The sequence below is a fragment of the Scyliorhinus canicula genome, chromosome 11 (genome assembly GCF_902713615.1).
Source record: "Scyliorhinus canicula chromosome 11, sScyCan1.1, whole genome shotgun sequence".
NCBI classification, from domain to species: Eukaryota; Metazoa; Chordata; class Chondrichthyes; order Carcharhiniformes; family Scyliorhinidae; genus Scyliorhinus; species Scyliorhinus canicula.
This window is the reverse complement of record NC_052156.1, coordinates 141,630,186-141,643,899: the sequence shown is the minus strand read 5'-3', so window position 1 is coordinate 141,643,899 and position 13,714 is coordinate 141,630,186. Positions and strand designations below refer to the sequence as shown.

At 45.4% G+C, this 13,714-nt stretch overlaps 2 protein-coding genes across 4 annotated transcripts in view; one reads left to right on the top strand and one right to left on the bottom strand.

The window, feature by feature from the left end:
• The window catches only part of lrrc17 (leucine rich repeat containing 17), a 72,791-nt gene extending 64,868 nt beyond the window's left edge, over positions 1-7,923 (bottom strand). The window contains exon 1 of the mRNA XM_038811558.1: positions 7,767-7,923. The gene's annotated coding sequence lies outside the window, so the exon portion shown is untranslated. The remainder of the gene's footprint in view (positions 1-7,766) is intronic.
• The window catches only part of fbxl13 (F-box and leucine-rich repeat protein 13), a 399,689-nt gene that overhangs the window by 192,509 nt on the left and 193,466 nt on the right, over positions 1-13,714 (top strand). For all 3 annotated transcript variants that reach the window (XM_038811555.1, XM_038811556.1, XM_038811557.1), the window contains exons 12-13: positions 6,357-6,457; positions 7,697-7,826. In XM_038811555.1, the coding sequence (XP_038667483.1) occupies positions 6,357-6,457; positions 7,697-7,826 (231 nt within the window). The remainder of the gene's footprint in view (positions 1-6,356; positions 6,458-7,696; positions 7,827-13,714) is intronic.

Below are 13,714 nucleotides of genomic sequence, written 5' to 3'. Positions count from 1 at the left end.
GTGTCCAAAATTGCCCTTAGTGTTGGGTGGGGTTACTGGGTTATGGGGATAGGGTGGAGGTGTTGACCTTGGGTAGGGTGCTCTTTCCAGGAGCCGGTGCAGACTTGATGGGTCGAATGGCCTCCTTCTGCACTGTAAATTCTATGATAATCTATGATTAATCTAGGACAAAGGTTCTGCACAACATTGTCGGCCGAAGGGCCTGTTCTGTGCTGTATTTTTCTATGTTCTATACCTCCCTCTACTCCAATTATACCAGAGGCACCAATGACCTCTGATTTTCCTCTGATATGAAACTTTCCTGTACTTTTACAGGAGATAGTTAAGGATTCTGCAACCACAAAGTAAAGAAATATAGCAAAAAGTTGCAAAATCTTTAGTTCTAAATTTTACATATAACCACAAAACCCCCAAATCCAGTACAGTGCAGAGTAATCATTATTTCATCTATTTATACAGAGAAGGCCAGCAAATATTCATACCATTGATACAGATGGAAATCGTTGTGGTCGGCGTCTCCCTTCACACCGGCAATGACAGGATACAAAAAGACACCAAAAAAAGCAGGGGATCTGAGGATAACAGGATACCAGGATAAAGCCATGCACACGTGGCCCTATGTTGCACTCCTCCCTCCATAAGATAAAGCATTTGGCTGGGAATTCATCCCAGCTCCCCCTGCAAGATCGTCGCACAAACATTTCTTCTCTAGCCCCATCTCCCTGAATCAACCAGGCTGTTCGACATACCATGCAGCAGGGTTTCTAAGAACTGAAGTTGAGCCCCCACTGAGGAAACTGACAGGATTCTCTTCTCTGCTTCATCCATTCTCTTTAGGATATCTCTTAATTCATCAAAAAGTCACCAATAATCTGTGCCAGGGAGCCAAGACCATCGTCCATAACATCACTCACAATGGCAGCCATCATCTCGATGCCAACTCACCAATGAAATTGCCACTGTGAACTGTGCCCCACCCCGGCCGACTCCGACCGCCTCAATCAATCAAGGGCTTTCTTGATTTAGCTTGGCTGTCCATTGCCAAACTTTAACCAGTAACTTCCAGGATCATAGCACAGATCACATACATTAAGATCAAATAATTATTGATCATGCACAGGAAGGATTAAAAGATGAGTAGTGCCAGAGCTCGCAAAAACACAGCCACTCCCGCACTTACATCATGTGACCCCTCTCCTAATTAGTTTTAACAACTAGGAAACAACATTTATCAAACATAAAAAAATTGGATAATAATGCAATACTCCTTTACTTCTCATTTACCTTGATGATTACGCACAGGTTTTAGGATTGACATGGATTACAAAGTACATCTTAAGCTACAATGGTTTAATTAATACACAAAATCTCAAGCACACAGTTTGGCTGTCGTCAAATATATACATTCTGCTCTGAACTTTAGTGTCTGTGGTTTTCTCCTCAGAATTCCCCCAGATGATTGTCACATGAGAGTTTCCAAAAACACGCTTTAAAATCTTCTCTCGAGCAACATGGTGGCGCAGTGGTTAGCACTGCTGTCTTACGACAACGAGGTCCCAGGTTCGATCCCGGCTCTGGGTTACTGTCCATGTGGAGTTTGCACATTCTCCCCGTGTTTGCGTGGATTTTGCCCCCTCAACCCAAAATATGTACAGGGTAGGTGGATTGGCCACACTAAATTGCCCTTTAATTGGAAAAAGTGAATTGGGTACTCTAAATTTATTTTTTCAAAAATCTCTCAGTACGCTTTCCCTTAGCGAGTCACATTCTGAAATCCAGTCCTGATATGTTGGCTTGTGTAGGCTGGAGAGATGAACAGACACTTCCAACACAGATGAAGGTTCAACTCAATTTTATTAACTACTTCTAACTAACTAACACACGATGGGTGTAAATAATGCTAACTTGAACTAGAGACCTAAGCCTTGTCCAAACCAGTTGATTCTCTCAGCACGTATTGTGAGATCCAGCTGAATAAGTTCCTGTTACACTCATCCAGAATGAGCGGGAACCGTGGTGCCCTCTGCCTTTATAGTGTGTGTATTCTAACTGGTGACTTGGCCCTATTGAGGCGGAGGCCGTGTCGTGGATGCACCTGAAAAACGCTGAAGGCGGGCGATGTGTCCTGCGGGGTGGTTGACCAGACGATAATATCGTCTACATAGACCTGGACGCCGTCGATCCCCTCCATCATCTGTTCCATGATCCGGTGGAAGACTTTGGATGCAGAGATGATGCCGAACAGCATCCAGTTGTAGCAGAACCTGCCAAAGGGTGTGTGAACGTACACAGCTTTCTGCTTGACTCATCTAGTTGGATCTGCCAGAAGCCCTTTGAGGCATCCAGTTTTGAGAATAGCTTGGCGTGGGCCACCTCGGACGTGAGCTCCTCCCGTTTCGGAATCGGGTAGTGCTCCCGCATGATATTCTGATTTCAATCTTTAGGATCAATACAGATCCGCAGCTCGCGGACGGCTTCTTGACACAGACCATGGAGCTTACCCAGTCTGTGGGTTCCGTGACCCTAGAGATGACTCTTTGGTCCTGGAGGTCGTGGAGCTGTTGCTTGAGGCGGTCCTTGAGGGGCGCTGGGACTCTGCGAGGTGCGTGAACGACAGGGCTTGAGTAAGTTTTGTACGTGTAAGGGAGCGTGCCCATGCCTTCGAAAACATCATGGTATTATTGGATGATGGAGTTGAGTTGCGTCCTGAAGCCTGTGTCAGAGGATGCAGATGTGTCGCTTGAAGAGAGAGAGTGCACTCTCTGCACTAAGTGGAGCAGCTTGCATGCCTGGGCACCAAGCAAGGATGCTTTTGAGGCAGCAACAATCTCGAAAGGGAGGATGACTGTGTGAGCACGATGTGTCACCTCAAGGCAGCAGGAGCCGCTGGTGGCGATGGCATCGCCATTGTAGTCGAGCAATTTACACGCGGATGGCAGGACAGCAGGCTATACGCAGAGCTTGCGGAAATCAGATGATGCGATGAGATTGGCAGAAGCGCCAGTGACCAGGTGGAACCTGACAGGGGACCGGTTGACCGTAAGGGTGGCACACCACTCATCATCCTGGCCGACGCTGTGGACGCGGACAGGTTCAGTGCCACAGTTGGGGGACATCCTGTTGGTAGTGATGTCGCCGATTTGGAACGGGACCTGTGGGTCATTGCAGGCACAGTCGGAATCAAGGTATAGAGTAGGTTCATTGATGGCAGGCTGGATAGCCCTGACGTCTGTGGGGCTGGGTGGACCATCGAAAAGCAGCAGGCATGGACGATCTGCACATTGCAGCGTAGTGGCCTCGTTTGCCACACTACAAGCAGCGTTGTGACTTCGCGGGACATTGCTGCTTTAAGTGGGCAGAGCTGCAGTTGCCGCACGCCGGAGCGTCGAACGTTCGTCGCACCACCGTGCATGCGCAGGGTGATCCAGCGAAGTGCGCACCTGCGCAAAGCGGTTTGTGACATCAGCGCGCACGCTGCATGTGGGCACATGACTCCGCGAAAAACGCGCGAAATGGCCGCCATCATTCAGGTCCAGAGCCTGAAGAGATTTTATCGTCTGGACTCTTTCTGCCTCGTGAAATGCGGCGCTATTTCAGCAGCCTGGATGCAGGAGTAGCGCGTGGAGACATGTTCATGAAGTACACAGGTCTCAATGGCCGTGGAGAGAGTGAGCTGCTTTACTTTTAGTAGCTGCTGGCGCAGGGGCTCACATTGAACACCAAAAACAATCTGGTCACGGAGCATGGAGTCAGAGGTGGACCCGTAGTTGCAGGACTGCGCAAGGACACGGAGGTGGGCAATGAAGGACTGGAAAGGCTCGTCCTTACCCTAAATTTGCTGCTGAAACATGTATCTCACGAAGCTCTCGTTGCCCTCGACCGTGCAGTGGCTGTCGAACTTCAGAATTATGGTCTTCAACTTCGATTTGTCCTCCCCCTCATCGAAGGTGAGCGAGTTGTAAATGTGCAGAGCATGGTTACCGACTGTGAAGAGGAAGAGAGCAATCTTACATGCGTCTGAGGCAGCTTCCAGGTCCCTGGCTTCGAGGTACAGCTGGAAGCGCTGTTTGAAAAGTTTCCAGTTGGAGCCCAGATTCCCTGCAATGCGGAGAGGCGGCGGCAGGCGAACGGAGTCCATTCTGTAGGATGGCTGGAGACTGGTGGAAGGCAGATCACTGAATGGTAGGTCTCAGAAGTGCGAGCATTCCTCAACTCCTGGTATCATGATGTGTTGGCTTGTGTAGGCTGGAGAGATGAACAGACACTTCCAACACAGATGAAGGTTCAACTCAATTTTATTAACTACTTCTAACTAACTAACACACGATGACTGCGGGTCTAAATAATGCTAACTTGAACTAGAAACCTAAGCCTTGTCCGAACCAGTTGATTCTCTCAGCCCGTGTTGTGAGTCCGTGCTGGCTGAATAAGTTCCTGTTACACTCAGAGGCAGCATCCAGAATGAATGGGAACCGTGGTGCCCTCTGCCTTTATAGTGTGTGTATTCTAACTGGTGATTGGCTGCGGTGTTTGTACATGTTGATTGGTCCCTGTGTGTGTCCATCAGTGTGTGTCTGCACCATGATATATTGGTATATATTATGACAAGTCCATGTTTTTTAAATGACACTTTTAAACTAGTCTATCATTCCACTTTTAACAGTGAATCCAATCCAGGATTTTACACCAACCTCTTTTTGATTCCCTTGTCTTGACGGAGAAACAAGCTATTCACAATTTTTTTTAAATGTATAAATTTAGAGTAACCAATTCATTTTTTCCAATTAAGGGGCAATTTAGCGTGGTCAAACCACCTACCCTGCACATCTTTAGGTTGTAGGGGCGAAACCCATGCAAACACGGGGAGAATGTGCAAACTCCACATGGACAGTGACCCAGAGCCGGATCGAACCTGGGACCTCGGCGCTGTGAGGCAGCAGTGCTACTCACTGCGCCACCGTGCTGTTCTCAAGCTATTCACAATTACTTTCATTCTCAATGCCCAGACTGTATTAAAATTACATCAAACTTTTCATATATCTCTGGCGTCTTCTGTCCCACTTTAATTTGAGTTCACTCAATTGCCTCTGTAACTGAAAACTCTTTATTTACTCTTCCTTGGAGTCTGTTCTATAAACTTCAGGTGACTTAAATGGTCTTTCTGTCCCAATTACCTGGTTATCTATATCGTAACTTTAGGAAGCCTGTTTCTTTGCATCTCCTGTCCTGTCCAGTCTTTCTGTTCACTCCCGAGGTCCTGCCTCCAACCACAATCAAATTAGCCAAACTAAAACTTAAAAGCTTCTTTACTTTACAAGGCACCGGTGGCTGAGCAATGGCTACATACGTATGCTGGCCTATTATTCTTCACACCGTAGCCCTCTCTAAGTACAATAGAAACACAGTTGGAACTTAACCAACTCCCACACATACAGACACCTTTGTCCAGCACAAATCTAACTATAGGTTTTACCCTTCCAGGTACAGAAGTAGTAAATTAAGCTAATTTAAAACTATACCTTAGAACATAGAACATAGAACAGTACAGCACAGAACAGGCCCTTCGGCCCTCGATGTTGTGCCGGGCAATGATCACCCTACTCAAACCCACGTATCCACCCTGTACCCATAACCCAACAACCCCCCCCCTTAACCTTACTTTTTAGGACACTACGGGCAATTTAGCATGGCCAATCCACCTAACCCGCACATCTTCGTTAATGGCAGACAATTTTCATCGAATGTGAGGCAGCTGCTGAATGTGATGCATTCTCCTGCAGAAGGAAGGGAGTTGGAGGTGTTGGTGGCATTAGATGCGGAAAAAGTGTCTGATCGGGTGGAGTGGAGTTATCCGATTGCAGTTTTGGAGAAGTTTGGATAGGGCCGAAGTTTGTAGCATGGATGAAATTGCTGTATAAGGAGCCGATGGCGAGCGTAAGCACAAATGATATGAGGTCAGGGTATTTTGTATTGCACCGGGGATCGAGGCAGGGGTGCCCCAGTCCTCCCTTCTGTTTACGTTGGCGTTAGAGCCCTTCGCTATTACGCTGAGGAGCTCAGAGTTGTGGAAGGGAATAGTGAAGGGGGCGGGTGGGTGGTGGTGGAACGTAGCGACCAGGAGCTTTTCACACTAATTTCATTTGAAGCCTACTTGTGTGACAATAAGCGATTTTCATTTCATTTCATTTTTTATTTTCAAATTTACAAAGCAGGAAACCAGAACTGTTCTTAATCTAGATATATCCTCAGCAAATTTTACTGTATTTATTCAGAGGTTAGAGGTGACATATAATATGTGTGTATGTTTGCGTTTACTCACAAAAGTTTTCACCTGTTTGTTTCCATCCATTGTTTAGGATGAACTTGTGTCTACGGTGGTGGAAATGTGTACTTCACTTCTGTACCTGAACCTGGCTTACACTGCTATTAGTGATGGTACACTCAGGTCATTATCAAAGTAAGCCACCATTAATATTCTCTCATACCTACCCTTACCAGACATTTACAACCATAGCTAGCTTATCTCAGATATATACTGCAACCTTTTTATTTCATACTTTGCCTCTTACATTTCCTTATTTTCTTAATTTCATTTAATTTAACTGTCACATTATTTAGTAGAAATTATATTCATGAAGTACTTAATTGATCTGCCAATGGGTAGACTTGAATGATGACTGAAAAGATCTGCAGAAATTCTTTCTTAGTACTGACAAAAAGATTAACACTCACTCCACATCAAAGGTAATACATAAATCAAAATATCTTAAGGACCTTTACATAAGAAGACAACATAAATTAATTATAATCTGCCCTTTAAGAGGATGCCAAAATACAAATGAGAATATCCGAACGTCTGCCTCTAATTTTAAATGTAGTACTTTAACAGCTCATACTTGCAATACTGATGCTAGATTGGGTAGTTAATATGCACAGTGAAAAGAATTTAAAATTTACCAGATTGATAGATTTGTCTTACGAAATTGTTACATCAATGCTGAGCAAAACACTGGATGCTAATAAGTTCAATAGTTGTACAAGCTCTCCTTTGGGGTTAACTGAAAACAAATGTAAGTTTTAAACTCCTTATTAATACATGCCGTGGAACTTTCATTATTTTCATTATTCGATATTGAAGGCTTTCCTGGCAGAGAGTGAGAAAGAAAAATTCTATAAATAACTTTGAATGTCATTAAGCTCAATAGTTACCAGACTGGTTCTGTTCCGGATGCACAAGCTCTCTGCTTAGGTTAATTAAAAACAAATGTAAGACTGCAATTGTACATTTATTACAAGACAAAAAACATGTCTCTAAAATAATTTTGCAATAAAAGTGCAATCGAATGTAAGATTTACATTTTTATTTTTGCCTCTGTACTTCCCATCTAAAACTAAACACGTAGATTTGTAAATCTGCTGAATAGCTATTAAAGTTAAACTAAAAATGTCAATGGACTGTAAACAGAAAATGCTGGGAAAACTCAAAAGTCAAAAGACTTAATGGTGATTTAAACGCATGTTTCATTCTTCATACATGTCGCATCATTTAAAAGTGCTCTGATTCTGAATTAATGCTGCCAAAACATACAGCTTTAAAATTACAGCAATAAAACTTTGCGTGGTAGATGCCCATAATAGCTTTCCTATTCTATGCCTTAGTTGTGATGTAACTGAAATGCCCCTATTTTCTTTCAAGGTTTGGATTGAATCTACAGTATCTGAGTTTAGCCTACTCGAAGATGTTCACAAATAAAGGTTTGAATTACCTTGCCACAGGGAAGGGCTGCCACAAGCTCGTCTACCTAGACATTTCAGGTTGTACTCAGGTTAGTCCACAGAACGTTTTGCTGTTCGTAGAAGTTGTGCAGTTTATAATCCCAGAGCGGTGCAGTCGACTGAGTAATGCAGGAAGGGGGAGGGGAATAAAACTGGTGTGGAGTTACAGAATCCCAGCTGCCTAAAAAAATGTTTCCTCAGGCTTTTGGCAGAATTCCAGGTTGTTTTCAGGCCAGAAACATCTAATTCCCCCAGACTAAAATCCAGTCTGTTGTTAAAGCTATGCACCCTCTCTTATTCTACCTCTGTTAGTGGTGGAGCCGAAAATCTCTGCCACTTCAGCACATTCCTACCATGAAACCGGACATGGAAGATTTCAATTTTCTCTGAGGAGTGGATTTTGGGGACAAGATTTGGTCCACCCCACATAAGGTTTCCGATGTCAGGGGTAGGATTCCCCAGACAGATATTTCTGCATCCCTAGCCCGGAAGAATAGCAGTAGCTAGTATGCCGAGGAGGTGTACCGGCAACTGCAGATGTGCAAATTAGTATGACCCAGGGCCAATCGCACCCTAAATCCTCAAAGACATACTTGTTAAAGTTTACTATAGTTAGACACATATCCTACCCCTCCAGACTCCATTAAGTAGGTACGCACTGCAATTTTAAAATTAAGTAACCTGCTCTTGATGCTTTATATGCTGAAGGGATCACGAGAAAGGTTACCATTATAGAAATACTACAGTGCAGAAGGAAGTCATTCGGCCCATTGAGTGTGCACCAACCCTTGGAAAGAGTACCCTACCTAGGCCCATGCCACCACTCCATCCCCATAACTCACCTAACCTTTTTGGACACTATGGGGCAATTTAGCATGGCCAATCCACCTAACCTGCACATCTTTAGGCTGTGGGAGGAAACCAGAGCACCCGGAGGAAACCCACATACACATGGGGAGAAAGTGTAAACTCCACAAAGTCACCTGAGGCCGGAATTGAACCCGGGTCCCTGGCGCTGTAAGGCAGCAGTGCTAACCATTGTGCCACCGTGCGGTATTAAACCAAAATTTATACTGAGATGTTGACCCTGTAGGAATTAATGTCCAGCTTAAATTATTTTGGATTGTGAAGAATAGTTGTATTCTCCCTTGTCGTGACTACACACCAGATTCTGCCCCACTGCTTTGACTGACTGACTGTTACTTAACTTACTTAAAGTTCTGAAATTGTATGTTTCTTTTTATGGAATGATGTTTGGTTTAAAATCTTAAAGCTATTAAATAATGTTTATTTTGTTCTCAGCTTATGAATCTCAGTAAATGGTGTGCATAGTATTTCACCTTACAATTGCCTAGGAAGGAAAAAATGAATCTGAAATGGTGCTTGGAAGAAAGTCATAATTCTCCCAAAACCCAATCTCCATCTATTTGTAGCATGCTAATAATATGTATTCATATTTTATGCTAACGGGTAGGGCTGAATGATGTTTTTGCAATGTGCACTCCACTTTTCTCCCACAAGAAACGGAGGAAGCCAGTTTCCAGGTTTTGTCCATTACAGTTCTCACAAAAACTACACAATGGAGTCAGTAGTTTTTGATTAGCAGTGTGATGGAATGCTCTCAGGAATTCAAAGTGCCCAATTAGAATTCACTTATCACAGCAAGAACAGACAGGAAATAAGCTTCTTGACCCCTAAAACATGTGCCCAGAATTCATCCACTGATTAAATTTTGTGAACGAGAATAAACAAGATGTGTTTTACAAATACTACCTGGGATGATTGCAGACATGATGGGCGCAATTCTCCGCACTCACGACGGTGCGGAGAATAGCGGGGTTCGTAAATTTTTAGGGCCACGCTAGTCTGACGCCCTCCCGCTATTCTCCCCCCCCCCCACGCCCGACTCCCGACACGAATCGCTGCCGCCGTTTTTTTACGGCCAGCAGCGATTCTCAGCTGGCCGATGAGCCGAAGTCCAAGCCCTTTATGGCTGTTTTTACGAACGGCAAACACACGTGGTCTGGCCGTTCGTAAAAACGGCCATAAAGTCCCGATTTGAAAACCATGGCACCGATTGGCACGGCAGTACCACGCCCGTGCCAAGGGTGCCATGGGCCCGCAATCGGTGGGCACCGATCGCGGGCAGCAGGTCCGATTCCCACGCACTCTTTGTCCTTCCGCCGCCCCGCTGTATCACTTCGCGGGGCGGCTGAGGGGCATCCCGGCCCGCGCATGCGCGGGTTTCGCGCAAATGTGCGATGACGTCATCCGCGCATGCGCGGGTTGGAGTCTTCCAATCTGCGCATGCGCGGCTGACGTCATGTGACGTGTCAGCCGGCGCAAACTCTGGCAAGCGGGCTTAACGAAATTCGTTAAGCCCGCGATGCCGGAGTTCACGGCCGCGGCATACTAGCCCCGACCGGGGACCAGAATCGGTTCCCGGTCAGGGAGGGGGAGGCTGGAGTCAAACCCGCCCGGATTTGACGCCAGCCTTACGATTTCTCCCTGTCTGGGAGAATCGCGCCCGATATGACTGTTATTTTCTTGCTGGATTTGAGAATTACATGGCGTGTTAATATATTGTGAGGTAGAAAGAGAGAACTTCATTATATGGAAACTGCAGTGCGGCTATAGGATTACTCGCCCCCCCCCCTGTCATTTCCTATCCTCTCCCTTTCATAATCTGAATGACTGGTTTTGCATAGCTTTCAGGACGTTGCTTAACCTACATCAGAAACTGTGGATATATTACACACTCATCACCTTAAGATGTGTAGCAAAAGTCGACTGAACCAACAGGTTCAAAAAGGTTGACAAGAGGCAACAAAGTGGATATATTATGAATTATTAGCTTATGATGTGCAAAGATTTATTACATATGACTTTGTAACAAGCTGCAAACTATACACCGTGCCTTCTGCACGATGGTAGCTTTCGAGTCAGAAGATAGCAGGGTCTGAACCCTTGTCCACACAGTCCCAATTAGACTCCACATTTGGAATTGGAAGTTGCTGGGTGTTACATATTTAGCAGGTGTACCTCCCTTATCACATACCTGTAAAGCCCTCTTGTTCTTTTGGCTATCTGTCCCTTCATCTGTTAAATATGATTTTGTATATAGTTTATTATATAATGTACTATATTTTGTGCGTGTGTGTATGCATGACTGTCCTTTGATGTTCAGATGCTTTCCTGAAGGTTATCATGTAGAGGCCAAGGCAAGGAGAAAAGTATCCACAGGAGCATCCCAGAGCTACTGGGTTGAGTTTTCATGGAGTTGGGGAGACTCTGTGGAGGGGTGAAAATGGCAAGCTGAGACCTGATTCCAGGATTCTTGACCCCATTCCCAGGGTTTCTAATTTTCATGACTGCCTTTTAATTGCGCAGGTTTGTTTGGGTCATGATTGTAATATCCCACACAGGACCTATGGGGTGGAAATGCTTATCTTCCCTCTGCTCCTTGTGGAGTATGAGCTGCCTCGCTAGGGATGGGGTATCTCAATTAGCCAATGAATAAAAGGCCGACCAGTAAGGCACTGACTAGAACAGGAACCCGATAAAGATCTACATATCTCTTGTGTAAATAAAACTTTGTTTCTTATTTTACTTGGTGTGGACTGCCCATGTCCTTATTAAAGTGAGCCTGCATCTTGCATCATGAGCTCGTCCTTTGCAATTTTCATGGAACCAGTCCAGCTTTTCAAAGAGTTGTGGTTCACAGCACAGCGGAAGTGTTGTGACCATACTCTTCATGGGAGAATCTTTTGAAAAGTATGTCTAAAAGGTCTTCCCATGCCAATCATGCCAAGGTATGGCCTCGCCTCCCACCACCTATTGCGCCATATGCTTCCTATGCGAATCTATGGCACTTCAAAAGCCATTTACCCACTATACACTGTATGAAACCAATGAACCCTACAGTGACAATAGAATGTGTAAAGCCAAAAATAATACATAATATGGTTTGTCTGAAAACCCAGACATCTATTGGAGTACTAAAATACCTGAACCCCAGGGAAAACAATGCTTGATTGACAGCTCTTACTCTCCAATCTCTTCTGGCAATTGTACAATGTGTATTTAGAGAAGGTAAAGATGTAAAGTGCTTGCAATTTCAGTATTTATTCTTTAAAGGGTCTGGATGTAGTAAAAAGAAGTTTGTTTTTTGAAAGTGGGAAGTTATCAATGAATGTCTTTTTTTAATATATTCTATTATCACCATGAGGTTGATTTGTTCTATACAATGCCATTGCTTGGCATGAGGGGCCATGTGCGGTGAGTAAGGGCATAAGGTGGCATAGATGGGACATGGAGTTTGTAGGAGCTGGCAATGAGAACAAGAGCCCCTTACATTTTTCATGTTAACTATTATTCATAGCATTGGGATGGGCCTGTTAAACCTGGGACCCTGGCTGTGAAGCCACAGTGCTAACCACTGTGCTACCGTGCTACCTGACAGTCAATGTGACTGCCTCCAAACTCTTTCCCAGGTTGACTGCATTTGGTGGGCTTTTTCTTTCAAGGTCGGCAGCATAGCTGGGAATGTTCTTAACTTCCTCTACCCTCCCCAAGGATGAAATTCAGGCCATTGTATTAATGCAAGCAGCAAATTCCAAACCATTGTAATAATGCTAGCAGCAACACATACTGAGGTAAGATTGGAGGTAGCAACACAGAAATTATAGTAAGAAGTCTTGGTAGTGGACTGGATGTGGATTTTGGAGATTTGCGGTGGCAGCCATGATGTGAGTAGTCGCACACAGCAGCTCCTGCTTGAAGGCATAGAAAAGAGCTCTATTTACCCGAAAACGGGAGTAATTTTGACGGAAAGGTATAGCTGAAGGGTGGAGGAGAAGCTCCCCTCCCCCCCCCCTCCCACGTATGGCATGTCTGCTAGTTACCAAACACAGTAGAAGAAGGTGAAAGGCCTGTCCAAGGAGTTGGAAGAGACCTGTGGCGCAGCAGCTATTGGAAAGCTGACGGAGGGGGAAGGGTCTGTGCAAGTTGGAAGGCCCCAGATGGAACAGTTTATGGCCTTCTTCAACGAAGAGTTCCATCAGTAAAGGAAGGAGATGCAAGAGGACAATCCAAAGTTCATCAAAGGGGTGTGGCACCCCTGAAGGGCTAGATGGAAAGGGTCGAAAAGTGTTTGGAGGCACAGGGGTCGCAGATCCAGGAGATGGAGAGGGTGATGTTGGACAATATTGATTGGATGGTGGCATTGGAGGCGGATGTGGGACTCTTAGGAGACCTTTGCTCTCAGCAAAGGTGGAAGAGCAAGATAACAGGTCGAGAAGGCAGAACCTGCCTATTGTAGGCCTGCCTAAAGAAGTGGAATGCACGAGTGCCACGAGGTACGTCTCGAGGATGCTGGCGGGGCTGGTGGCAGAGGGGATGCTGGACAAGGCCCACTCAGGTGGACATATTCCCACAGGTCTCTGAGGCAGAAGACAAGAGCTGGGGAGCCACCACGGGCAGTGCTGATAAGACTCCATAAGATTTTGGAAAAAAGAGAAGATCTGCAGTGGGTCAGGGAGAAGCGGAACTGCGAAAGGGAAGGGAACAAGGTCCGAACATACCAGGACATTAGAGCTGAACTGGCAAAACAGTGTGCTGGGTTCAATAGGGCCAAGGTGGTGCTGTTTCGGCGGCAGATCAGGTTTGGGGTGCTCTACCCGGTAAAACAATGGGTGACTTATAAGGCCGGGAATATTATTTTGAGACCCCCAGACGTGGCTAATGACTTTATCAAGGAGCACAAACTTGGGGAGAACTGAACTCTATTGGGAGACGGAGGTGCTGGCACTTTGGAGTAATGGAAGATGTGGGTAGAGTGGGGGTTGGAGGGAAGGAGGTAGTTCTTTTCCTCCAAGGGCAGGGTATTTCTTTTCTTTGTTGGACCGACAATGGGTAGCGGGGGTGAAATGTTTGTAAG